Consider the following 25,308-nt stretch of genomic DNA (forward strand, 5'->3'; position numbering starts at 1 on the left):
TGTGCAGAATAATACCAAATGCTCTGAGGCCAGGTTGGATGGGGATGTACTTTGAGATGAACTGCCACTCACACATTCTATCCTGAACAAAAATATAAATGCAACATGTAAAGTGTTGGTCCCATGTTTCATGAGCTGAAATAAAAGATCCCAGAAATGTTCCATATGCACAAAAAGCCTATTTCTCCCCCCAAAAATGGCACACATTTCTTTACATCTCTGTTAGTGAGCATTTCTCCTTTTCCAAGATAATCCATCCACATGACAGGTGTGGCATATCAATCAAGAAGTTAATTAAACAGCATTATCATTATACAGGTGCACCTTATGTTCAAATCAAATAGAATTTGTTACATTCGCAGAATACAACAGGTGTAGACCTTAGTATAATGCTTACTTACAAGCCCTTAACCAACAACGAGGTTGAAAGAATTACCTAAAAAAATAAATAAAGGAAACAAATAATTAAAGAGCAGCAGTAAAATAACAATAGCGAGGCTATATACAGGGGGTACCGGTACAGAGTCAATGTGAGGGGGCACCGGTTAGTCGAGGTAATATGTACATGTAGGTAGAGTTATTAAAGTGACTATGCATAGATAATAAGAGAGTAGCAGGGGGGCAATGCAAATAGTCTGGGTAGCCATTTGATTAGATGTTCAGGAGTCTTATGGCTTGGGGGAAGAAGCTGTTTAGAAGCCTCTGGAAACCTAGACTTGACACTCTGGTACTGCTTGCCGTGCGGCAGCAGAGAAAACAGTCTATGACTAGGGTGGCTGGAGTTTAAAAAAATAACTTTTAGGGCCTTCCTCTGACACTGCCTGGTATAGAGGTCCTGGATGGCAGGAAGCCTGACCCCAGTGATGTACTGGGCCGTACGCACTACCCTCTGTAGTGTCTTGCGGTCGGAGGCTGAGCAGTTGCCATACCAGGCAGCGATGCCATACCAGGCAGCGATGCAACCATGCTCACAATGGTGCAGCTGTAGAACCTTTTGAGGATCTGAGGACCCATGCCAAATCTTTTCAGTCTCCTGAGGGGGAAAAGGTTTTGTCGTGCCCTCTTCACGACTGTCTTGGTGTGCTTGGACCATGTTAATTTGTTGGTGATGTGGACACCAAGGAACTTGAAGCTCTTAGCCTGCTCTATTACATCCCTGTCGATGAGAATGGGGTGTGCTCGGTCGTCCATTTCCTGTAGTCCACAATCATCTCATTGTTGGGGACAATAAAAGGCCACTCTAAAATATGCATTTTTTCACACAACTCAATTGTACAGATGTCTCAAGTTTTGAGGGAGTGTGCAATTGGCATGCTGACTGTAGGAACGTCCACCAGAGCTGTTGCCAGAAAATGTAATGTTAATTTCTCTACCATAAGTCGCCACCAACGTTGTTTTAGAGAATTTGGCAGTACGTCCAACCAGCCTCACAACCGCAGACCACGTGTAATCATGCCAGCCCAACTCCACATCCAGCTTCTTTGTGTAATACATAAACAACATCATCTTGCCAGGTCTACTCAGCCTGGTCTCATAGACTAGAGCAAAGGCTTTCCAACCCTATTCCTGGATAGCTATCGTGCTGAAGGCTTTTACTCCAACCCTAACTAACAAGTTTAGCAAATTTGCAACAAATTGTACGAATTGCAATTCGTAACATATTGCAATTCGTAGTATATCATACGAAATGGATGATGGACATCCACAAATTAATACACAAGTAATTTTTTCCACAATTGTTTACAGACAGATTATTTCACCTATAATTCACTGTATTACAATTCCAGTGTGTCAGAAGTTTACATACACTAAGGTGACTGTGCCTTTAAACTGCTTGGGAAATTCCAGAAAATGATGTATTTAGAAGCTTCTGCTAGGCTAATTGACATCATTTGAGTCAATTGGAGGTGTACCTGTGGATGTATTTCAAGGCTTACCTTCAAACTCTGTGCCTCTTTGCTTGACATCATGGGAAAATTAAAATAAATCAGCCAAGACCTCAGAAAAAATATTGTAGACCTCCACAACTCTGGATCATTCTTGGGAGCAATTTCCAAACGCCTGAAGTTACCACGTTCATCTGTATAAACAATAGTACGCAAGTATAAACACCATGGGACTACGCAGCCGTCATACCGCTCAAGAAGGAGACGTGTTCTGTCTCCTAGAGATGAACATACTTTGGTGCGAAAAGTGCGAATCAATCCCAGAACAACACCAAAAGACCTTGTGAAAATGCTGGAGGAAGCAGGTACAAAAGTATATTTATCCACAGTAAAAAGAGTCCAATATCGACATAACCTGAAAGGCCGCTCAGCAAGGAAGAAGCCACTGCTCCAAAACCGCCATAAAAAAGCCAGACTACGGTTTGCAACTGCACATGGGGACAAAGGTCGTACTTTTTGGAGAAATGTCCTCTGGTCTGATGAAACAAAAATAGAACTGTTTGGCCATAATGATCATTGTTATGTTTGGGGGAAAAAGTGGGAGGCTTGCAAGCTGAAGAACACCATCCCAACCGTGAAGCACGGGGGTGTCAGCATCATGTTGTGGGTGTGCTTTGCTGCAGGAGACCATGGTGCACTTCACAAAAAGATGGCTTGGTCGCAAAGGGGTCTTCCAAATGGACAATGACCCCAAGCATACTTCCAAAGTTGTGGCAAAATGGCTTAAGGATAGCAAATTTAAGCTATTGGAGTGGCCATCACAAAGCCCTGACCTCAAACCTATAGAACATTTGAGGGCAGAACTTAAAAAGCATGTGCGAGCAAGGAGGCCTACAAACCTGACTCAGGTACACCAGCTCTGTCAGGAGGAATGGGCCAACATTTACCCATCTTATTGTGGGAAGCTTGTGGAAAGCTACCCGAAACATTTGACCCAAGTTCAACAATTTAAAGGCAATGCTACCAAATAATAATTGAGTGTATGTAAACTTCTGACCCACTGGGAATGTGCTGAAATAAATAAAAGCTGAAATAAATCATTTTCTTTACTATTATTCTGACATTTCACATACTGAAAATAAAGTGGTGATCCTGACCTAAACTGACCTAAAACAGGGAACCTTTACTAGGATTAAATGTCAGGAATTGTTAAAAACTGAGTTTAAATGTATTTGGCTAAGGTGTACGTAAACTTCCGACTTCAACTGTATGTTTTATTGTGTCCTTCAAAAGAACATTCTTTCCTTAGCTCACTACGAACTGAATGCACAATAGTGTAACTATTGTACCACATCAGAGGCCAGTAGGCTTACAGCTCCATTCTGTGTTATAGAGCAACTGTATTTATCAGATTTATAGTTAATACAGTACTGACTCATGAGGAATTTGGGAAGAGTGGAGCTATGCCTTTCATGTCTGACAGATCATGCCCTTCTGTTCTGTACTTTTGGAGAAATGGTTTTATTATTTCTGAGTCCTGGACTGAGGAAAGGACAGGCAGGGTTTTTCACACTGTGGTACCCAATGTTCCCAAGGAACTTTGATACAGTTTCCCACAGTCAAACTCTGAGGGATCTTACAGGACGACTTGGAATTCATAATCCCCTTCTTGAAAAGAGAGGGAACCACAGAGAGTGAAATACAGTTAATTGCATTCTTCTATGGTATTGCAATGTATGTTACTTCTGACCGGGGTTTCCTGAAAGAGCTAACTGTACTGACTTAATAAACTATATCAATGAGTTCAATAAAGATTTTATAATAAAACATACAATTGAAGTCGGAAGTTTACGTACACCATCTGTGGGGATGTTTTTCATCGGCAGGGACTGGGAAACTGGTCAGAATTGAAGGAATGATGGATTGCGCTAAATACAGGGAAATTCTTGAGGAAAACCTGTTTCAGTCTTCCAGAAATTTGAGACTGGGACGGAGGTTCTGGGGATGTGGGGATGTTTTTCGGCGGCAGGGACTGGCTGACTAGTCAGGATTGAGGGAAAGATGAACAGAGCCAAGTAGAGAGATCCTTGATGAAAACCTGCTCCAGAGCACTCAGTACCTCAGACTGGGGCAAAGGTTCACCTTCCAACAGGACAACAAGCCTAAGCACACAGCCAAAACAATGGAGGAGTGGCTTCAGGACAAGTCTCTGAATGTCCTTGAGTGGCCCAGCAAGAACCCGGACTTCAACCCGATTGAACATCTCTGGAGAGAACTGAAAATGTGCAGCGATGCTCCCCATCCAACCTGACAAAGCTTGAGGGGATCTGCAGAGAAGAATGGGAGAAACTCACCAAATACAGGTGTGCCAAGCTTGTAGCGTCATACCCAGGAAGACTATAGGCTGTAATCGCTGCCAAAGGGGCTTCAACCAAGTACTGCGTAAATGGTCTGAATACTTAAGTAAATGTGATGTTTTTTTTTTTTTTTACATTTGCAAAAATGTCTAAAAATGTGTTTTTGCTTTGTCATTATGCGGTATTGTGTGTAGATTGATGAGGGAAAAAGGCAATTTAATCCATTTTAGAATAAGGCTGTAACATAACGAAATGTGGAAAAAATACACGGGGGCTGAATACTTTCCAAATGTACTGTATGTGTGTTTGTTCTGGACATGACGTAGCCTACCAATGTTAGACCAAACCGGCTATAGAGAACCCCACTATGCTGCTGACATGACCCTCCAAAAGTCAAAGGGGAAGTGGTGAATGATATTTCAGCAAATGTATGCCTCATTACTTTAGTTGGAAAAGATACTAACACACATCTCCCAGCAACTCTGGGAAGATGTCCAAGACTGACACCTAGGGAGGCTAAATATTTTCCCTGTCTCGCAGCATCATCTGTCCACATTCACACAAACAGAGACCTCAAGAGCAGCAACCAGCTGTTCAGTTGCATGAAACCAATCAGGGTGAGAGGGTCTGTTGTTGAAAACAGAGCCGCCCCACGGGTGAATAAACGCCAGTGTTTGCTCTGCCACCAGGTTCCGAGAGCCCCAGATTAAAGGGCACAGTCTCACAGCATGACTCCTTTCAGAGTCCAATCTGGATTCCTGCTTGGATTAGTTTGAGTTGTTTAGCTCTGCAACATTATGCTGTATTACACACAGAGGTGTCTATCATATCACATCTGAAAACAGCTCTTTCAACATGGCTATCGCATACATTGTTTTAATGGTTGTTCTTTTGGCCCAAATGTGTGAGTCAGTCTCCGGTCTACCCCTGACCTGAGGCCTACATTTCTGTAGGAAAGTTCCCACCCAGTTCTTGGAGTTATTGTAATGACATTATAAACGTTTATCACAGTGATCTCCCTGGTGAGTGGAGTCATGAAAAGCCGCTCTCCTGACTGGCTTGAACCAGTGTGAACCAAGTGGACTTGACGTTTGGTTATGGGAGCACAGCCAGGGGCGAGAGGTGAGCTATTGAGAGAGCTACTTAAAATGAATTCAGGGTGTTAAGGGGTAACAGGAGAAAGCCGGGCAAGGCTATTTTTATGAGGCCAGTATCACACGCACAGCGGCTAAAAGAGAAAAGGGGATTACTGAACAGCCTGTGAAGTGGTTCTGATATTGGGAATAACATAGTTCCTTGCCAGAGTAGGATAGCATTTGGCTGAAGCCAGAGTAAGATTTAATTGCCTGGGTTCTCTGCCACCAAGAAAACACTGGAATGTTGGAAGTGAGGGTGTGTTATCAGGACTCTGATCTGGAAACCATCATGGAAATCAAAGGGCAAGACATTAAGGACATTACACAGACACAATAACACACTCACACCTTTGAACATATAATTTCCAGTCAATTACTTTATTAGTGCCAAAAGTTCATCTTGCGTAACTTGTGTGAAGTTCAGCTCAGGCTTATGCCAAAAACAAGTGTGACTGGAACACATGATTTTACAGAACAGTGCATGCTTCAGATAAGCCACGGTTATGTGTGTATTCAATGCTGGTATTCAAATAAAAAAGAGAGCAGAATGAAGGATAAACAGTGTCAGTCTTTCACTGGTTCACACATGACAACCTCCAGTAGAACTGAAAACATTACCAACAGTCAGAGTTGCCACATATTGTAAAAACAAAGTACAACACACTAAAATTAGAGTCATCTTCTCAAGAGCTTTTAATCATACATAGAAATGTCATTCAACAGTACCATTCATTTAGAATGTTATATCAGTATATTTAGTGTAAAGAGCATTACGTTTTTGTCTGATGAGGAATATCCATAGGGATGACAAAATCTTTTATAACCACACCAGAGATAGAGCTGTGGAAGAGAGAGAAAGAGACGCAAGAGTACATGACTACATATATTGGAACACCTCAGACTACATTTGAATACCTCAAAAGCCAACATTTATCTGTGGTTTATGTACCACTGTCCATCCTTTTGTTTCTTGTGTTTTTTTTGTACGAGCAGTGTGGCAAGCAGTGTCTTTCAGAATCAAAAAGTCAACATATCTTTACGCTAGCTCCCTCCCATCATCAATGCCCTATATCTGGGTTACTCCTAAAGCTGAGGTTTATTTTACAATACATCTTACTGACTTAAGCAATTCTCACTGGGATGCAATTGATGAAGTTGTTTTTGAACAAGGGGGGGGGTGTGCACATTACTGCTGTTGGAATGTGGTATTGCAGACATGGAAGGATCCAACAGATCCAGCCCACAAACACCACGACAAGACATTGTTACGTACGTTGTGGTTGTTAGCGCCACAATAATTCCAATCGTCAACAGTTCCAAGCAAAAAACAAACATGTACAAGACAAGGTGAACAGATATCAGCCTACAAATCCCAGAAGCACAGTTAAAGTCAGTAAATTCCTTAGAACACCCCATGTTGCTTCAGGTCTTCTGCCGGCTCATAGAAACTTGCTCTGTGGGGTTTCAACTCCCTGGTTGTCGAAGTAGTGTAGCATGACATAGCACGTTAAGGCTGGGAGGGGGGATGCGCTGCATGCTGCGACATAGCTGCAGGAGAGGACATGGACTGGACCATTGGCTGGGCTGGCGGGGGGAGCGGGTGCAGAGGCTGCGCCCCTGAGTGCGTGTTGGGGGAGGGCGGCGGTGTCGGACGTTTGAATTTATCTGGGCTGGTGCTTCTTCTCGGGGAGGGCCTCTGTTTTGAATAAAAGAGGGAAGACAGAGGGCGATAAGAAACACTCAGTCACATCAATTCTCATCAACAAAACAAAGATCCCTTCTCAAAAAGCTTCCATTTTAAATCGAACACCTTCAAATACCTTTCCGTAAACAGTTCCCCTTCTTACGTGAGCATTGGTGAGTCATAAACAAATACTGCTGGTGCCAAAGCGCTGGCAAATACACCCTGGCTTTGATGAGTATCTGAGTGGCTGGCCTGATGCACCTTGTCACCACCACTTACTACTGATGAGCTCTAGGATCTCTAATGACGGCTGCCACCCAGAAACCAACACACTTCAGAGGCACATGCTGACAAAAAAAGTCATGCTCATCTCTGGAGCACTCAATGTTACCATGGAAACACACACACAAAAAAAAGAGTGCTTGTGTCACTTTTGCAAAGGGCAAACGCAAGTCACTGAAAAGAAGCAATGTTCAGCTCACAAAGTCATCTCTGAGCTAAGAACGGTTTCAACCCTGAGGGTGCACCTAGTACCTGATGAAAGGAGGAGGAACTCCTGTGACTTCTCCCGGCAGCCAGTCAGACACAGGAAATCAATGTTACTTAACCGGTCTCCATAACCACAGGGAATGGCTTCACTGTACAGAGACACTTGGCTCCCACATTTACATCCTCAGTTTTTATGCAAGTAAAGTCCTACCATATATATATATATTATTATTATTTTTAATCACGGCAGCTGTGATGGAAACAGGAATTTTGGTACAATTTTATAAATGCCGACAGAATTGGTTTGTTTGACATGGTGGGATCTTTTTGTGACTGTAAAATGAATTATGCGAGAAATGGCGTTAAATGGCGTTATGCTCAAATATTGATATAACAACCATCATATCAAAGTAAACTTGGGAGTCACACGATGATATGTTGTGTGGTCCTCCCACTAAAACTCGGAAAACCAGTTTATTAGGCTACAGATACAGGAGCTTTATGCTGTACCAAACAAATTAAGATGCGACCCAGATTAGATACACACCATAAAGATGAATGGCCCACTTACACCAGCCCTTCTCCATGGTATTGGTAGGAGATCCATTCTTCACTATTGCTACATGTCAGCAAGGATCAATGTACACGACAACACTCCCATGATATCTAGATCCGGGACATTTTGTGTTAGTACCATCTGATAATGCTGTCTGCGCCATTTTAGAGAATAACTGGCATTGATCCATCTACACATCAACCCCATTAATTTTCATGGTGCAGCTTATATAGCTTAGTCTTGCTAGTTCGGATGCCCATTGGTGGTGTGATAGGAGTAAAGCAGACTCACCGCTACGCCGTGGGAGGATCCTCCGTGGATGTGCAGGGCTGGGGCGTTGAAGTGGGAGATGGCGGCTCTGGACAGAGTGGCCGGGGGAGTGAACCCAACTGTGTGACTACCGTATGACAGACCTGGAAGAAGACAAATTCATTTAGTTTGTAATGTATTTTATGTCTCTGAATTCCATGTACAGTTGCAGCCAAATATATTGGCGCCCTTGCACTTCTGTTGAATAATTCCCTATTTCTTAAAAAATAACTAAAAATAAAAAAAAAATTGGTCCCCTCACCTTGTTATTTGATTTTCAACATTGCAGAACCAATTGTATTTTTGTAAACCTAAGTTTACATTTTTTTAATTAGACAAATAGCATGGACAAAATTATTGACACCCCGGAGCTTGTACTTGGTTGAACAGCCTTTGGGCCAAGATAACTGCAGACACTCAACGAGCTTGTTGCACCTTTTCACTGCCAATTTTGCCCACTTTTCAGCAGCAAACTTCTCTAATTCTTCAATTATTAAGGGGTGCACTCCAACTTCTGTTTTCAGCTATTGCCATAGGTTATGGATGTGATTCAGATCTGGACTCTTCGCTGGTCACTCCAGAACCTCTTATTGAAACATTCCTTTTTGACGTGTGTTTGGGTTGTCTTGTTCTAAGACAGACAACCTTCAATGGTGACTCCGTTTTTGGACACTAGGTTAAACATTAGACTCAACATTACACTCAAAAACAATCTGATCTGCTGATTTAATGGATGTCTTCCACAAGTTCAAGGCTCCCAGTACCAGAGGCAGCAAATCAAGGCCACAGCCTTATCGAACCTCCCCCATGTTTGATTGTAGAGAGGGTGTTCTTTTCATTGAACGCTTAATTTGGTCATCAGTAAACACAGCACTGATCTGTATTGCCAAAGAGCTCTAATTTTGTTTCATTAGTCCACAGAACATTTCCCCCAGGATTTAGGCTTGTTAAGGTGGGTTTTTGAAAAGTTCAAATCAGGCTTTCTTGTGTCTCCTTCAGCAGTGGGGTCTTCTTAGGTTTACCAATGACCGGCCTCCCGAGTGGTGCAGTGGTCTAAGGCACACTTATCAAGAGAACATCCCTGGTCATCTAAGTGCCTCTGATCTGGAGGACTCACTAAACACAAATGCATTGCTTGTAAATGATGTCTGAGTGTTGGAGTGTGCCCCTGGCTATCCGTAAATAAATAAAAACAAGAAAATGGTGCCATCTGGTTTGCTTAATATAAGGAATTTGAAATTATTTATATTTTTACTTTTGATACTTAAGTATATTTAAAACCAAATACTTTTAGACATACTCAAGTAGTATTTTACTGGGTGACTTTCACTTGAGTAATTTTCTATTAACGTATCTTTATTTTTTACTGAAGTATGACAATTGGGTACTTTTTCCACCACTGCAATTGAGTGCAGGAAATGCAGAAATGATAAATGTGCTGAAATTTGTTTTGGTTGAAGTTGAATGGAACAGTATAAAACAATCCGAATGGAGAAAGACTAATTGAAAACACTTAGAATGTACGTGTTGCCATCCTAGGATCACTCACTACTCATAAAGCAAATGTAGAACTTTTATTATTCAAAAACTAAAAATACTGTCAAATACAGTCATATTGTCAATTTTTGTAGAGATGACTGGGAAACAAAGGTGCCAATATATTTGCCTGCAACTGTATTTCTGTGGCATGTACTTGGTATGAATGTGAGTAAAGTAAGTTTAAGGATCTCTACGTGACTGGTAAACACTGTAAAGGCTGGTTGAAACATGCTGACCATGTTACAGCATGGTCATTTCAATCAATTCATTACACGGGCATTTGGGGCTGCTGCACTCACTAGGTCTCCACAACTGGCATTATACTTACACTTCTAATTGGGTGCACGCCACAGCGATCATCCAGCCAGCTACTTTGGGTCATTAGCCTCAGAAGCCTAACACAGTGTAGCTTGGTAACCTGGTCTGCTTAGTGTTTCTAGGGCCATGTCTAGCAGAGCTATCAGCCCCCGCTAACACTTGCTCATTATGTCTCCAGCTGTCTGACACTGCAGACTGTCAGAGATAAACAGACAAATTACCATGATGGAGTCTTATCTAACCCTATTACCCTATTTTTGGTCATTCCAGGGAGCATCCTTACGCTTACTTCTCTGGAGCAGCTTTAATGTAAAATGTTGCTCTTTGGAGAATGGGAGATAGACAACTGGATATTGGCGGTGGTTTGTCTAAAGAGTGTTGTAACATAGGCCTAATTGGGTGATTCAAGGTGAGAGACTAATCCTTAGGGGCGGCTGCAGTTATTGCTTGAGATCAATGTAACCTTTCAGTCAGTTAATATCATGAAGTACCAAAATGTCATTACTGAAAAAAAATCTCTAATAAGGTGTTTTGAAGACCGACCAGTCATTGCAGCCCACTGGAACTTGAGCTCCATGGTCTTAAAGGCCCAGGGCAGTCAAATACTTGATTTCCTGTGTGTTACATATAGTTCCACACTATGCGGTTGGAATAATAGTGTGAAATGCCTTTCTAGTTTAAGTTTGAAAACACCATCTGAAATCAGCTTGTTTTGGTGGGGTGGCGTTATGGCTTTCCATGATGACGTCACCAGGTAGTAAATTAGTTAGAACAATAAGAGTTCCAAACCTCTGCCAATAACAGCTAATTTTCCATTTTCCCCTCCACACTCAGACCCTCCTAGACACTGCTAGCAAAATTATTGTTTGAGAAATAGCCCTCTGCTAAGAAACTATTTTTGTATCTTTTTGACCATTTAATTGAACACAAAGGTACTTAATTGTTACCCAGAAATGATTTTGATACTGACATAAAAATGGCTGCATTGGACCTTTAATTATACCCCCTGAAAACATTTCCTGGACAAAAAAAACTCCATCTGATCTGTTAACATGAACCATGGTTTTAAAGAGGTGCCTTGCATACTGAGCCTGGGTGTTGCAGGAGCTCTCTTTCTGCATAACAGGATATGCTAAGAAGAAAACTCAAAAGTAACTTGCTACAGGCAAAGGACGTCACCCAAACAAACTCATTTCTCCCTCATTTGGTATCAACTTTAGAAGCTGTCAAACTTGACATGATGTCTGACATTTTCAGAAGGAAAAATGTGGTTAGGGATTGGGGATAGGGATATAAATAAGATTGAATTTAACAAATTTAAGAATAGAGTTATTGTTTTGATATACCTGTTAACCTAATGTTCAAAACAAGTAGCAACCAAGACAGGACTTGTACCAAGGTGACCTTAAATTCACCCAATTATCAGTAAGGATATATCAAACTGGAACAGAGAGTTCCTGATACACCGATAGATAAAATATGACTTAATGAGTAAGTAAATATAAACTAATAAACCTATTCATATCACACAATATTATACAACAACTCTGTCAGAGTCAATGGTGCTCTTTATGGATGTGGCACTTTCTCTTCCTTGAACCAGTGACATAATAGATATTCATAAAACAGGGTGTAATTATGAGGTGTTGGACATGGGCCAAGGTATTCTTGTACTGTACGTACCAGGTGATATGGGTCGGCTGGAGCTGGGGGAAGGAGTGTATGGGATGGGACTGGATACCGTCCGTGCTCGCAAGCCTTGAGCTGACATCTCATTGAAGTACCTGAGGGAGGAAAATAGCAGTTTAGACAATCATTTTATGTCTCCAAATATCACTCCCAATCGCTTGAGCAATGATTCGCTGTCTGAAACGGAAAGTACAAGCATTGGAGTATCAAGTGTGACATTGAGGAAGTGAGAATGTGGGGTTGCTTATTTGACTTTTGGCTATGCATGGCTGACCGTAGAATAGAACTTAAACATAGGTTGGAGATGGTGAAGTTGGAATAGAGTGTTTAATGGGTTGCTGTTTCATGTCTACCTCTCGTCATCCATCTCCAGACTGGACTCGCTCTCAGACAGCTGTCTACACAGGGCCTCGCGGCGCTCCATCTCTCTCTGCAGCTTCCTCTGCAGACGGATGTTCTCCTCACGCATGTGCCGCTCCTCCTCAATGTACTGGGCCCGCTTCTCTGTGTCTGGGAGGGGACAGACAAATAAAGTTTCATTAAAAACTAAATGCATCATCATTACACAGAAATGAGTCATTTCACAACAATGTATTGTTCTGAGAGAGCAAAGACGCAAAATATTTTAGACAATATTATAATTAATGTGCTTACCAAAAGCACTTTTCTATAATGCACCACTTCAATAGTTGTTTTCCTTAGCCTTTCATTGGTGTTTTTTTAATGTGCTTTTTATTGCTATAGTATAGCAGCTATTGCACCCAAATACACTGTGTTCGTCATGTTTCAAAGTAACACTAGCCCCAGAGGTGAAATAGGTCACTTATGGTCTCTAATGACAAAAACGGTTATGAGGTAACAAAGCCCATGATTTCATCAGCTTCTTAGTATTATTTTTTCCACAGCCCTGGTCCAAGAAGGCTTTAGACCAAACAAAAGATTGGTCTGACGACTCCCTCTAGTGGCTGCAGCAACCACCAAAGAACATCAACTGTGTGTATAGCGCTGTCCGCGTTACTGAAGCTGCAACATAATTACAGCCAATTCTGACTGAATAGTTATGTTAAAGAATTACCTAATTTGTTTAGGAAAAACATTCCCTGCTCCCTGGGGCGGCAGGGTAGCCTAGTGGTTAGAGTGTTGGACTAGTAACCGGAAGGTTGCGAGTTCAAACCCCCGAGCTGACAAGGTACAAATCTAGGCCGTCATTGAAAATAAGAATTGTTCTTAACTGACTTGCCTGGTTAAATAAAGGTAAAAAAATAAAAACCTTGCTCTCTTTACGTGACACATGTAAGCATCACATGCATGTGACCAATAGGGCCTGACCTATAGCATATCATTATCACAAATAAATTGGTTATAGCAAACTCTGAACACGTGACAACAAAATGGATGCAGAGGACATGAAAAATAACTTGAAATGGGGGAATGTTTAATGGTTGCGCAGGAGGTAAAGGGGAAGTCTGATGTGTGGAATAAATTTGACTAGTTGTTGAAAATACAGGAGATCAAGAAAAAGGTATGGCGCAAGCTTTGCATGCAAATTATGTGTGCTGTTAGATTACAAAGAAAAATATGTTTGGAACAATGTAAACAACACATTATAAGCGTACCAGAGTCTGTTGTAACATTTGTTTAGTTTTTATGTAAATCCTTTATTACAATAAAGACTAAAAACAGTCGCATTCATTCGTGAATGCAATTCTCTAAATGAAACAGTTTAGGCCTATTTATTGTTAACGTTAATTATTCAATGGTCGCTTTGTTATTTTAAAACTAAAATGCTTGATTGCATTTTACATCATGAATGACTCGTATTCTGTGTGATGACATGAACAAATAAATGATTGATTGATACAGTAGCCTATATAAGTATTGAAATACAGGCCTAAGTAAGTTACGGTATTAAGACCATAGAGGATGTGCTTTTAGGCATACAGCTGGTGGGTTCACAAGGCTGCTATACTTAGCCTACTAATGATGATGACATTACTTTTTATTATGATAATAATAACAATAATAATAATGACAACAACAAGGCGATCACAGAAAGATGGTTATTATTATTATTATAAATATAATTTGACAATTTGGAAAACTGTAAAGACTGAATAAATTATAAATAATACCATGGTCTAAAAAAAAAAGTGTAAAGACTTTATTACAACATAGCAAAGATTAAAAACAGCTGAATTTGTGAAATTGTTGCGTGAGGCTTGGTGCTCACGGAATAAGTAGGCTATTGAGTGTTTAATCAGGCAACAGAAGCAGGATCTGTCTCATTTCTGTAGATACACAGTACCAGTTAAGTTTGGACACTTACTCATTACAGGGATTTTCTTTATTTTTTTGCTATTTTCTACACTGTAGAATAATAGTGAAGACAAACTATGAAATCATGTGGGAATCAAAAAAGTGTTAAACAAATCAAAATATATTTTAGCTTTGAGATTCTTCAAAGTAGCCACCCTTTTGCTTGATGACAGCTTTGCACACTCTTGGTATTTTCTCACCCAGCTTCATAAACCACCTTGAATGAATTTCAATTAACAGATGTGCCTTGTTAAAAGGTAATTTGTGGAATTGATTTCCTTCTTAATGTGTTTGAGCAAATCAGTTGTGTTGTGACAAGGCAGTGGTGGTATACAGAAGATAGCCCTATTTGGTAAAAGACCAAGTCCATATTATGGCAAGAACAGCTCAAATAAGCAAAGAGAAATGACAGTCCATCATTACTTTAAGACATGAAGGTCAGTCAATAGGTAAAATTTCAAGAACTTTGAAAGGTTCTTCAAGTGCAGTCGCAAAACCATCAATCACCATGATGAAACTGGCTCTTATGAGGAAAGGAAGACCCAGAGTTACCTCTGCTGCTGAGGAGAAGTGCACCTCAGAAGCAGCCCAAATAAATGCTTCAGAGTTCAAGTAAAAGACATCTCAACATCAACTGTTCCGAGGAGACTGCGTGAATCAGGCTTTCAAGGTCGAATTGCTGCAAAGAAACCACTACTAAAGGGCATCAATAAGAAGAGGAGACTTGCTTGGGCCAAGAAACATGAGCAATGGCATTAATCTGTCCTTTGGTCTGATGAGTCCAAATTTTAGATTTTTGTTCCAACCGCCGTGTTTTTGTGAGAGTGTGCAAAGATGTCATCAAGGCAAAGGGTGCCTACTTTGAAGAATCTAAAATATATTTTGATTTGTTTAACACTATTTTGGTTACTACATGATTCCATATGTGTTATTTCATAGTTTTGAAGTCTTCACTATTATTCAACAATGTAGAAAATAGTAAAAAATGAAGAAAAACCCTTGAATGAGTAGGTGTGTCTGTTGACTGGTACTGTAAACTGTTGACTGGTACTGTAAACTGTTGACTGGTACTGTAAACTGTTGACTGGTACTGTTGACTGGTACTGTAAACTGTTGACTGGTACTGTATATGGATGATTTATAAAGCCAGGCACATTTAACAGTTGATTATAGACCTAATTAAGTTGGGGTTTCGTCTCTCCTCACTTTTCTTAGACAATCAAGGCAAGGGCTGTTTTCTCGTCTCCTAACTATGCTGCTGCCGCATTGTTCTCAACACCAATATGCTGGTTACTTTGGTTATTATGCACACAGCAACATGGTCTAGGAAGAGCCGCCAATTCAACAGCGTTTCAGAATCGCAGACAGCGACCACTACCCAATGTGGGAGAAAGCGCATTTTTACAAAATAATATGATTTTTTATTTGTGTGGCACCATTGTTCTTACATAATATAACCACCACATACAATTTCTACAGCACACTTCTTAAACTGATGGACTGTGCCATCCCTACGGCCTCCACGATGGATCAGTCCACTCCGACAGGCGCGAAATCAGACAGGTGTCTTTCTTTTTTGTATACAATTATTATTTATTTGACTGATACTGCTCGACTAAAGAAATCTCGGTCAACAAACAGCCTATGACCCAAACAATTGACCAGTCGACTAAATGGGGTCAGCCCTAGTGTGTCCAAATCTGTTTGAGTGGTAGAACTAATCGTTCCCAAATTGAATTAAATTAAAGTGTATGGACCTTTCAAACACATGATAGACATGTATCTGTAACAAGAGGAGTACTCTACAGTGACCTACCACTGGTGTTCTAAGATCACGTGAAACAATCAGTGAACAAAATTAAAATAACTGACTGTAAATCTTCTTGAGCACCAAAGCTTTTACAAATTTTTATGATTTCTACAAAACTAGGTCACGTCATGAGTTCACCGTTAACCATCGGCCTTTGACACTCACGCTGCAGCTCGGTGGTACGGAGGCTCTTCTTCAGTCTCTCCACCTCGTCCTTCAGGAAGCGGATATGCCGCATCATGTTCTCCGGAGAGTCGATCTCCATGGAAACATCCCTGGGAGAGGGAGGAGCAGACACAGGCTGGTCCAACTTCTCCTGGAGGATTCTGTCAAAGTTAACAGATCCGCCAGTAAGGGAAGATGGAGAGAACCATTTGATATTTTATTACTACTTTCCTAATAAAATATCATCACTGAAGAGCATACAACAGTGATATGAAGGTTCATTTAGTTTACTTTCAACCATTCACTGAATCCAGCACCGAGGTTTCTCTAGATGTGCACATACTACTCTACTCCTAAAGAATATACGGTTACATAATAAAATCGTACCTTTTCTCTGCCTCCAATTTGTCCATGCGCTTCCACAGTCTATTGACAAGAGCTTCTTGTTCTTGCTCTAATGTGTTTTCGAGGTCAATCTTCTCGCGCCTTAGCTGGAAAGAAAGGGAACACAGAAAAGAGATTCAGTTTCAGAACATCTTGCACAAAGAAATGCACACCCACACAAAAAACACATACATCCCCAGCACGGTAATGGCACTTTCTCTTAAGTGGCAGTGCTGACGTGATGTTTAAAGTTTGTCCTCATAGAATAGACTCAGCTGCACCAAGACAATGTCATTGCGCATGGCGTCATTCACAGGAGGCTGGTGAGGGGAGGACAGCTCAGACAAACGGCTGGAATGGGGTGACTGGAATGGTATCAAAACCATGGAAACTATTGTGTTTTGATGCCTTTAAAATCATTCCATTCATTCATTCATTTCCAAACACTATGAGCACGTACTCCCCAATTAAGGTGCCACCAGCTGCCTGTGGTGTCATTATAGTGTCACTGTACCTGCTCCAAGGTGAGCTGCTTTGATATTGTGTCGTTCTCCATTTTCTTGATCTTCTTCATCAGTTTGTTGACCTGGAACTCCTGCTCCTGTTCCAAGTGCTGTTCCAACTCAGCCTTCTCATGTTGTAACTGTGGGAGGAAAAGGGGAGGAGAAATTAATGCAAGTAATTGCAACCACTGAAAAGACTGGCATTGGAGCACTGTGGCTACATGTTGATTGGTCCGTGTTATAGAGATGGTGAAGGGTTGGTACTGCTTGTCTCTGTGATCTGGTGAAGAATGTCTTGTGAAATGGCGATGGTACAGCTAGATATGGCCCAAAGCAGCCAAAGTAACCACCTTTGGCAGTCTAATAAAAAGGGTGTGGCTCATAAGATAGTTAAAAATAAGACGATTGTGTGATGGATTATGTAGATATATTTTTTATTAGGGCCAATTCGCAAATATCTAACGAATACCGACCAATCATCAGGTCAAAATAAAACAAACAAATGAATAAAACAGGGGGATGAGCTATTTTAGTTGAATGCTAGACGCCATTTGACAGCCTAACCTTAGCCTATTACTACAGTACAGTGGACCCTAACTTCAGATGAACAAAAGACCAATTACTGAAAATAAAAATGAGAATTGGGCTGCCTGTTTAAACACAGCCATAGATAGAGGCATGTATTTGAAGGTGGATACAGGACTTCTGGTGCTCTTTCATGCCGTCCTTAGGAGGGGTGCGTCACTTGAGTGGGTTGAGTCACTGACGTGATCTTCCTGTCTGGGTTGGCGCTAGAGGTCGACCGATTAATTGGAATGGCCAATTAATTAGGGCCGATTTCGAGTTTTCATAACAATCGGAAATCGGTATTTTTGGGCGCTGATTTTGCCCAATTTTTTTACACCTTTATTTCATCTTTATTTAACTAGGCAAGTCAGTTATGAACACATTATTATTTTCAATGACGGCTTAGGAATGAGGCAGAATGACAGATTTTTACCTTGTCAGCTTGGGGGATCCAATCCTGCAGCCTTACAGTTTACTAGACGCTCTAACCACCTGCCTCACGAGGAGCCTGCCTGTTATGCGAATGCAGTAAGCCAAGGTAAGTTGCTAGCTAGCATTAAACTTATCTTATAAAAAACAATCAATCAACGACTGTCGTTGCACCAATGTGTACTTAACCATAAACATCAATGCCTTTCTTAAAATCAATACACAAGTATATATTTTTTAAACCTGCATATTTAGCTAAAATAAATCCAGGTTAGCAGGCAATATTAACGAGGTAAAATTGTGTCACTTCTCTGGCATTCATTGCACGCAGAGTCAGGGTATATGCAACAGTTTGGGCCACCTGGCTCTTTGCGAACTAATTTGACAGAATTTTATGTAATTATGACATAACATTGAAGGTTATGCAATGTAACAGGAATATTTAGACTCATGGATGCTACCCGTTAGATAAAATACGGAACGGAATAAACGTTTCGTTTGAGGTGATAGGTCAAATCCGGAAACTAAGGCTCATATTTCTGTGTGTTTATTATAGTTAAGTCTATGATTTGATATTTGACAGAGCAGTCTGACTGAGGGGTGGTAGGCAGCAGCAGGCTCGTAATAGTCAAAGGTATATGGTTTAGAGAGAAATAGTCAACGCGTTATAATTCCTGTAATAACTTGCGGCTGAACTTGAAAGGGGTTCCTTCGTTATTTTACCATTCATGTCTTCCATACAGAATGTCTTGATCTACTTCAAATAAGGTCTGTGTTTCGTGCTTAAACCACCTCAGCGTTTTGATACCCGTGTAAATCTCACTAGGATAAGGTAACGTTTGTCAAAATATTTTCATAAATCCACTCTACAATATTTTTTTTTATCTCCGCTTATATTTAGCCAATATTGATCAGTTACCTTGTCCTATGGATATCTACACAGTTATAAAATTGGCAAGGTGGTGTAAGCCTATGCGAAACACAGACCTTATTTTAAGTGAATCTAAAAATATCCTATGGAATAAATTAATGAAGGAACCGCTTTTCAGATTTTGATAGAAGTTGTCATGGGAATTATGACTCGCACTTTGGTAGTCAATTCTTACCATGTCCATTATTAAAATAGGATTCTCTGCATATAGAAATTACATTTTTTGTTTTCAACATTCATCACAGGTAACTTAAACTATTTTTATTCAAACAGTTGAGTGTATTTGTCTCCTAAGCAGACTCTCCAGTATCATTGTCACTTCAGAGCTGTGTGTGTTTTACAGATGGCAGAGAAAATCAGAGCACCAGTGTGGGACTATTATATGGAATTGGCACCAGGGAAAGCAAGGTGTCTTATTTGTGATAAAGATGTAAGCATGGGGTCAGCAACGGCTAAATAAAAAAATACCACCAACCTGTGGAATCACCTTAAGAACACCCATCCAAAAGCCCATATGTATTATATTAAGTTAAATTTGTTGTCCTCCAATAATCGGTATCAGCGTTGAAAATCATAATCGGTCGACCTCTAGTTGGCGCCCCCCCTTGGGTTGTGCCGTGGCAGAGATCCTTTTGGGCTATATCTTCGGCCTTGTCTCAGGATGGTAAGTTGGTGGTTGAAGATATCCCTCTAGTGGTGTGAGGGCTGTGCTTTGGCAAAGTGGGTGGGGTTATATCCTTCCTGTTTGGCCCTGTCTGGGGGTATCATCGGATGGGGCTAGTGTCTCCTGACCCCTCCTGTCTCAGCCTCCAGTATTTATGCTGCAGTAGTTTGTGTCGGGGGGTTAGGGTCAGTTTGTTATATCTGGAGTAGTTCTCCTGTCTTATCCGGTGTCCTGTGTGAATTTAAGTATGCTCTCTAATTCTCTCTTTCTTTCTCTCTCTCTCTGAGGACCTGGGCCCTAGGACCATGCCTCAGGACTACCTGGCATGATGACTCCTTTCTGTCCCCAGTCCACCTGGCCGTGCTGCTGCTCCAGTTTCAACTGTTCTGCCTGCGGCTTATGGAATCCTGACCTGTTCATCGGACGTGCTACCTGTCCCAGACCTGCTGTTTTTCAACTCTCTAGAGACAGCAGGAGTGGTAGAGATACTCTTAATGACTGGCTATGAAAAGCCAACTGATATTTACTCCTGAGGTGCTGACTTGCTACACCCTCGACAACTACTGTGATTATTATTATTTGACCCTGCTGGTCATTTATGAACATTTGAACATCTTGGCCATGTTGTTATAATCTCCACCCGGCACAGCCAGAAGAGGACTGGCCACCCCTCATAGCCTGGTTCCTCTCTAGGTTTCTTCCTAGGTTTTGGCCTTTCTATGGAGTTTTTCCTTGCCACCGTGCTTCTACACCTGCATTGCTTGCTGTTTGGGGTTTTAGGCTGGGTTTCTGTACAGCACTTTGAGATATCAGCTGATGTACGAAGGGCTATATAAATACATTTGATTTGATTTCTAGGGCAGTGGCTCTAAAACCTCTCGATGGGGACCCACAGACATTTCATAATTTTGTTGTAGCCCTGAACTAGCTCACCTGATTCACCTAGTCATGGGCTTGATAATGAGTTGGCAAGTTGAATCAGGTGTGCTAGCTCTGGAATAGTTCAAATAAACAGAATGTGTCCAAGAGGAGACGTTTGAGAACCACTGATGTAGGGGTTATGCTAGGGGGTGGGCAAACTGAGGCCTCATTCAGCCCGCCAAGCCGATTAAATGTGGCCCGCACGGGACTTCAAAAATCCACTCTGGGTGACACTTTAAAGTGTAAAACGAGATACAAAGTACAGTACCAGACAAAAGTTGACACACCCACACACACCGCTGAAAGTTTCTTCAAGTGCAGTCGCTAAAACCGTCATGTGCTATGATGAAACTGGCTCTCATGAGGACCGCCACAGGAAAGGAAGACCCATAGTTACCTCTGCTGCAGAGGATCAGTTCATTAGTTAACTGCACCTCAGATTGCTGCCCAAATCAAAAGTAAAAGACATCTCAACATCAACTGTTCAGAGGAGACTGCGCGAATCAGGCATCCATGGTTGAATTGCTGCAAAGAAAAACCCACTAAAAGGACACCAATAAGAAGAGACTTGCTTGGGCGAAGAAACACGAGCAATGGACATTAGACCAGTGGAAATCTGTCCTTTGGTCTGATGAGTCTAAATTGGAGATTTTTGGTTTCAACAGCCGTGTCTTTTTGAGACACAGAGTAGGTGAATAGATGATCTCTGTACATGTGGTTCCAATAGTGAAGCATGGAGGTGGTGGTCTTATGGTGTGGGGGTGCTTTGCTGGTGACATTGTCTGTGATTTATTTAGAATTCAAGGCACACTTAACCTGCATGGCTACCACAGCACTCTGCTTCGAAACACACCCCTATCTAGTTTGCGCTTAGTGGGACTATCATTTGTTTTTCAACAGGACAATGACCCAACACACATCCAGGCTGTGTAAAGGCTATTTGACCAAGAAGGAGAGTGATGGAGTGCTGCATCAGATGACCTGGCCTCCACAATCACCCGAACCTCAACCCAATTGAGATGGTTTCGGATGAGTTGGACTACAGAGTGAAGGAAAAGCAGCCAACAAGTGCTCAGCATGTGGGAAATCCTTCAAGCATTCCTCATGGAGCTGGTTGAGAGAATGCCAAGAGTGTGCAAAGCTGTCATCAAGGCAAAGGGTGGCTACTTTGAAGAATCTCAAATATGTTTTGAATTGTATAACACCTTTTGGTTACTACATGATTCCATTTGTGCTATTTCATAGTTGATGTCTGCACTATTCTTTTTTATGTAACCTGGTAAGTTGACTGATAACACATTCTCATTGACAGCAACGACCTGGGGAATAGTTACAGGGGAGAGGAGGGGGGGATGAATGAGCCAATTGTAAACTGGGGAGGATTAGGTGACCATGATGGTATGAGGGCCAGATTGGGAACTTTGCCAGGACACCAGGGTTAACAATAAGTACCATGAGCTCTTTAGTGACCACAGAGTCAGGACACCTGTTTAACTTCCCATCCGAAAGATGGCACCCTACACAGGGCAATGTCCCATATCACTGTCCTGGGGAATTGGGATATTTTTTTTTTAGACCAGTGGAAAGGATACCTCCTACTGTCCCTCCATCACAACTTACAGCAGCATCTGATCTCCCATCCAGGGACCAACCCTGCTTAGTGTCAGAAATAAGCCAGCGGTGGGATGCAGAGTGGTATGCTGCTAGCCAATTATGCTATACAATGTAGAAAAACCCTTGAATGAGTAGGTGTGTCCAAAATTTTGACTGGTACTGTATGTACAAATTATAATTGACCTATCCATTTTCAAATAACTGCCCTCTCTCTGGCCCGCAAATAGATTGACTATCAAATTGGTCAAAGAAAAAGCGGTGCGGCCCTCCGTTGAATTTCGAAATCCCTGTGTCCCTCTTCCAAAAGTTATTGCCCACCCCTGGTATAGAGGCAGCCCTGTCCTTATAGTAGTAGTAGTAGCCTATACCCCTGAAAATACTAATACTATGAACCACTATTTACTGTTGAAGCCTGGGGTGTGTTAGAAGAGGGTTGCTAGTTCAAATCCACATTAGCATTGTTGTTCTAGCCTGGTGCAGGCCAATGACATGACATTCATGGGGAAAAGTATGTTAGACAAGTCCATGTTTTATGACGACACTTGGTGAGGGGAACATGTGCTAAGGAGCGCCCGTTGACACGAAAGTATAGGAACAGAAGTGGGCCTGTTTTATGTTATGAAACAGGCCAGATAACAAGAGCCTCTAGACTGTCTGACCTTTAACCTGGGTTTGTTAAAACACACGTGTGGTCCAGTGAGATTCATGCTTCTTTGTACATCAAACCATTAGTCAGTACAACAAAGGTCAATAGCTCATATTAGTAATGGAGCCGAGGCAAAATATGGGTCAGTTGCAAAAGAGACCAAATAGCCTAAATCAGGAATAGAAGTAGTCAGTCGAGTCATTTAGAGTAGTGATGAGGTCAGTTAATAAAATAACTTGAGTCAAGAACCAATGCTGTTGGTTCTTGACTCAAACACACAACCTTAGGTTGACATTGCGACAAATACTCAGCACAAGTTAAATGCCCCAGGGTCAGTTATTCTCCAGATGTCACTCACTTGCATGAGTTTTCTTGACAGTTCATTCGTGAGAAATTCCTCCTCTTTCTCATAGTTAACGGCGAGGGTCTCCTTCTCTTTCTGCAGGGCCTGGATCTTCTTGAACAGAGTGTTGCTGATGAATTCCTCCTCTTGCTCAGCCCTGGCTTGCTGCAGTCACAGAGGACAAAATGTACCAAAAATATCAGTGCAGCATTCACAACAAAATGGCTTACCGAATACCTGTCATAAATGTGTTATGGGATGCTTAACATTTTTTGCACCGGGTAACAATGGCAACATATGAAGTGATTTGTTTTTGGCAATCAAATGTCAGCTTTTACCACACTGCTCAGCTCACAGCTGTATTCCGCTAAAATATGGGATTCATAAAGCTGATGGCTTTCTAATTGGCGCAGTAGTATCTTAACAAAAACAAGGAATAGCACTGTGCAAATTTTCTGCATTAATGGTCTGTCAGCTAGAGAGGAAGCAGTTAGTCCACCCCCCATATCAATGACTCAAGAAGTAGCCTATTGCACTAACTGAATGAGTGACTGACGTTGAGGAACTACCTATAAAACATGTTGTACTATCAACTGTCATGGCGAGGAAAGCAGAGACAGAAAAAGGGGTGGTGGAGGCACACAACAGGGGAACGAGGAGAGAGGAAATCAAATCCATGTCAGTCTACTGATGCTTAAACAGGCATACTAGGTGTTGTTGGACTAGCTAGGTTATGATTTATTATAAATTCAACGTTTGTGTCAAGGGGTATATGTAACGTTAAGCACAAAAATAAATAACGATGAGAACCCAAAGCCTCGGACTAGTTGGCTAGTTTAGATGACACAGCTAACATTCTAACGTAAGTTGGATACAAACGCCAACTTCTTTGTCACCATTTGTCAAATGAATTGGTGTTTGCAAATTAACAGGACATTGGCTAGCAAGCTAATAAACTACGTTAGTTCTCACCAAAACAAAACGGATTACCAAGCTAACCAACTAGCTATGCTAGCTCACTAAACTAGCTAACTTATGTAGCTAGCCTCTTAAGCATAACTACGTTGCCTTTATTTCGCTACTAGGCAGGTAGCTAGCTAACGTTAGTTGGCTAACCTGGTTGCAATTTCGTATGTTTAACGTGCGTGTATAACGTTAGGCGATTTTTTTATGTAGCTAGCTAGGCTAACCAACAAAAACCACCAGTTACTCACAATGGTGACGCTAGCTTTACGCAGGTCCCGATTCTCCCCCTGTAGTGCCTTGCACTTGAGTTTGAACGTCTCCAGCTCAATTTTAAGAACTTTGTTCTCCTGTTGTAGTGAGGCTAATCGGTTGGTTAACTCCTCTAATCGAAACTGTGAAATGACTACCCCCGGCTTGGTCAAATTTGAGGCGGATGATGACATCGGTGTAGCCGAGCTACTCCCTGCTCCGTCCGTGTCGCTCTCGCTTGCACTGTCCGCCATGGCTGTGTGCGACAGACAGTACGGTGGAGAGGAGACGAGATTGCAGCTGCAGCGTTTGTGGGGCAGCAGGAGGGTCTTCACTAATTGCCACAGTCACAAAGTCATCATTATGGCTAAAGCCCGCCTATTTCTACAATGTATATTCTTAAAGTCGTATTTTAAACGTAAACTTAACCCTAAACACACTGCTAACCGTATGCCTTAACCTAACCTCAAATTAAGACCAAAAAGCAAGATGCTGTTTCCATGTTTTACTTTGTGGCTGTGATTTCTAGTGACAACCTGGCAGCAGCCTATGAAAATTCGGTGTGACGTGATCTTGCTCTGTTTCAACGACACGCGTGTTAAAATAGCGCCACCCTGTGGAGATAGCTCTGTCAAGTGGTGTCCTATTTTGTGCCAATGTTTATCGATGCCATATGAAACAGAAAATAACATATAGAAAATAAAAGAGTAGTATATTGCAATTAAGTGGACAATATTACTGAGGAAGTTTTGGGCTTCTGAGTGGTGCAGCGGTCGAAGGCACTGCATCTTTGTGCTAGCGGCATCACTACAGTCCCTGGTTCAATTCCAGGCTGTA

The 25,308-nt window shown here is 41.6% G+C and overlaps 1 protein-coding gene across 1 annotated transcript; it reads right to left on the reverse strand.

The window, feature by feature from the left end:
* Positions 1–5,738: 5,738 nt before the first annotated feature.
* Positions 5,739–24,963, reverse strand: LOC124038293 (coiled-coil domain-containing protein 6-like). The gene is made up of 9 exons (XM_046353970.1): positions 24,471–24,963; positions 23,272–23,421; positions 17,153–17,281; positions 16,642–16,745; positions 16,255–16,415; positions 12,317–12,473; positions 11,958–12,058; positions 8,400–8,521; positions 5,739–7,075 (listed from the first exon to the last, which is right to left on the reverse strand). Exons 1-9 carry the CDS (start codon positions 24,723–24,725, stop codon positions 6,887–6,889), a joined length of 1,368 nt encoding a protein of 455 aa, XP_046209926.1. The 5' UTR covers positions 24,726–24,963; the 3' UTR covers positions 5,739–6,886.
* Between the last annotated feature and the right edge of the window lie 345 nt (positions 24,964–25,308).

Source organism: Oncorhynchus gorbuscha, linkage group LG06 (assembly GCF_021184085.1).
Source record: "Oncorhynchus gorbuscha isolate QuinsamMale2020 ecotype Even-year linkage group LG06, OgorEven_v1.0, whole genome shotgun sequence".
Taxonomy (NCBI): domain Eukaryota; kingdom Metazoa; phylum Chordata; class Actinopteri; order Salmoniformes; family Salmonidae; genus Oncorhynchus; species Oncorhynchus gorbuscha.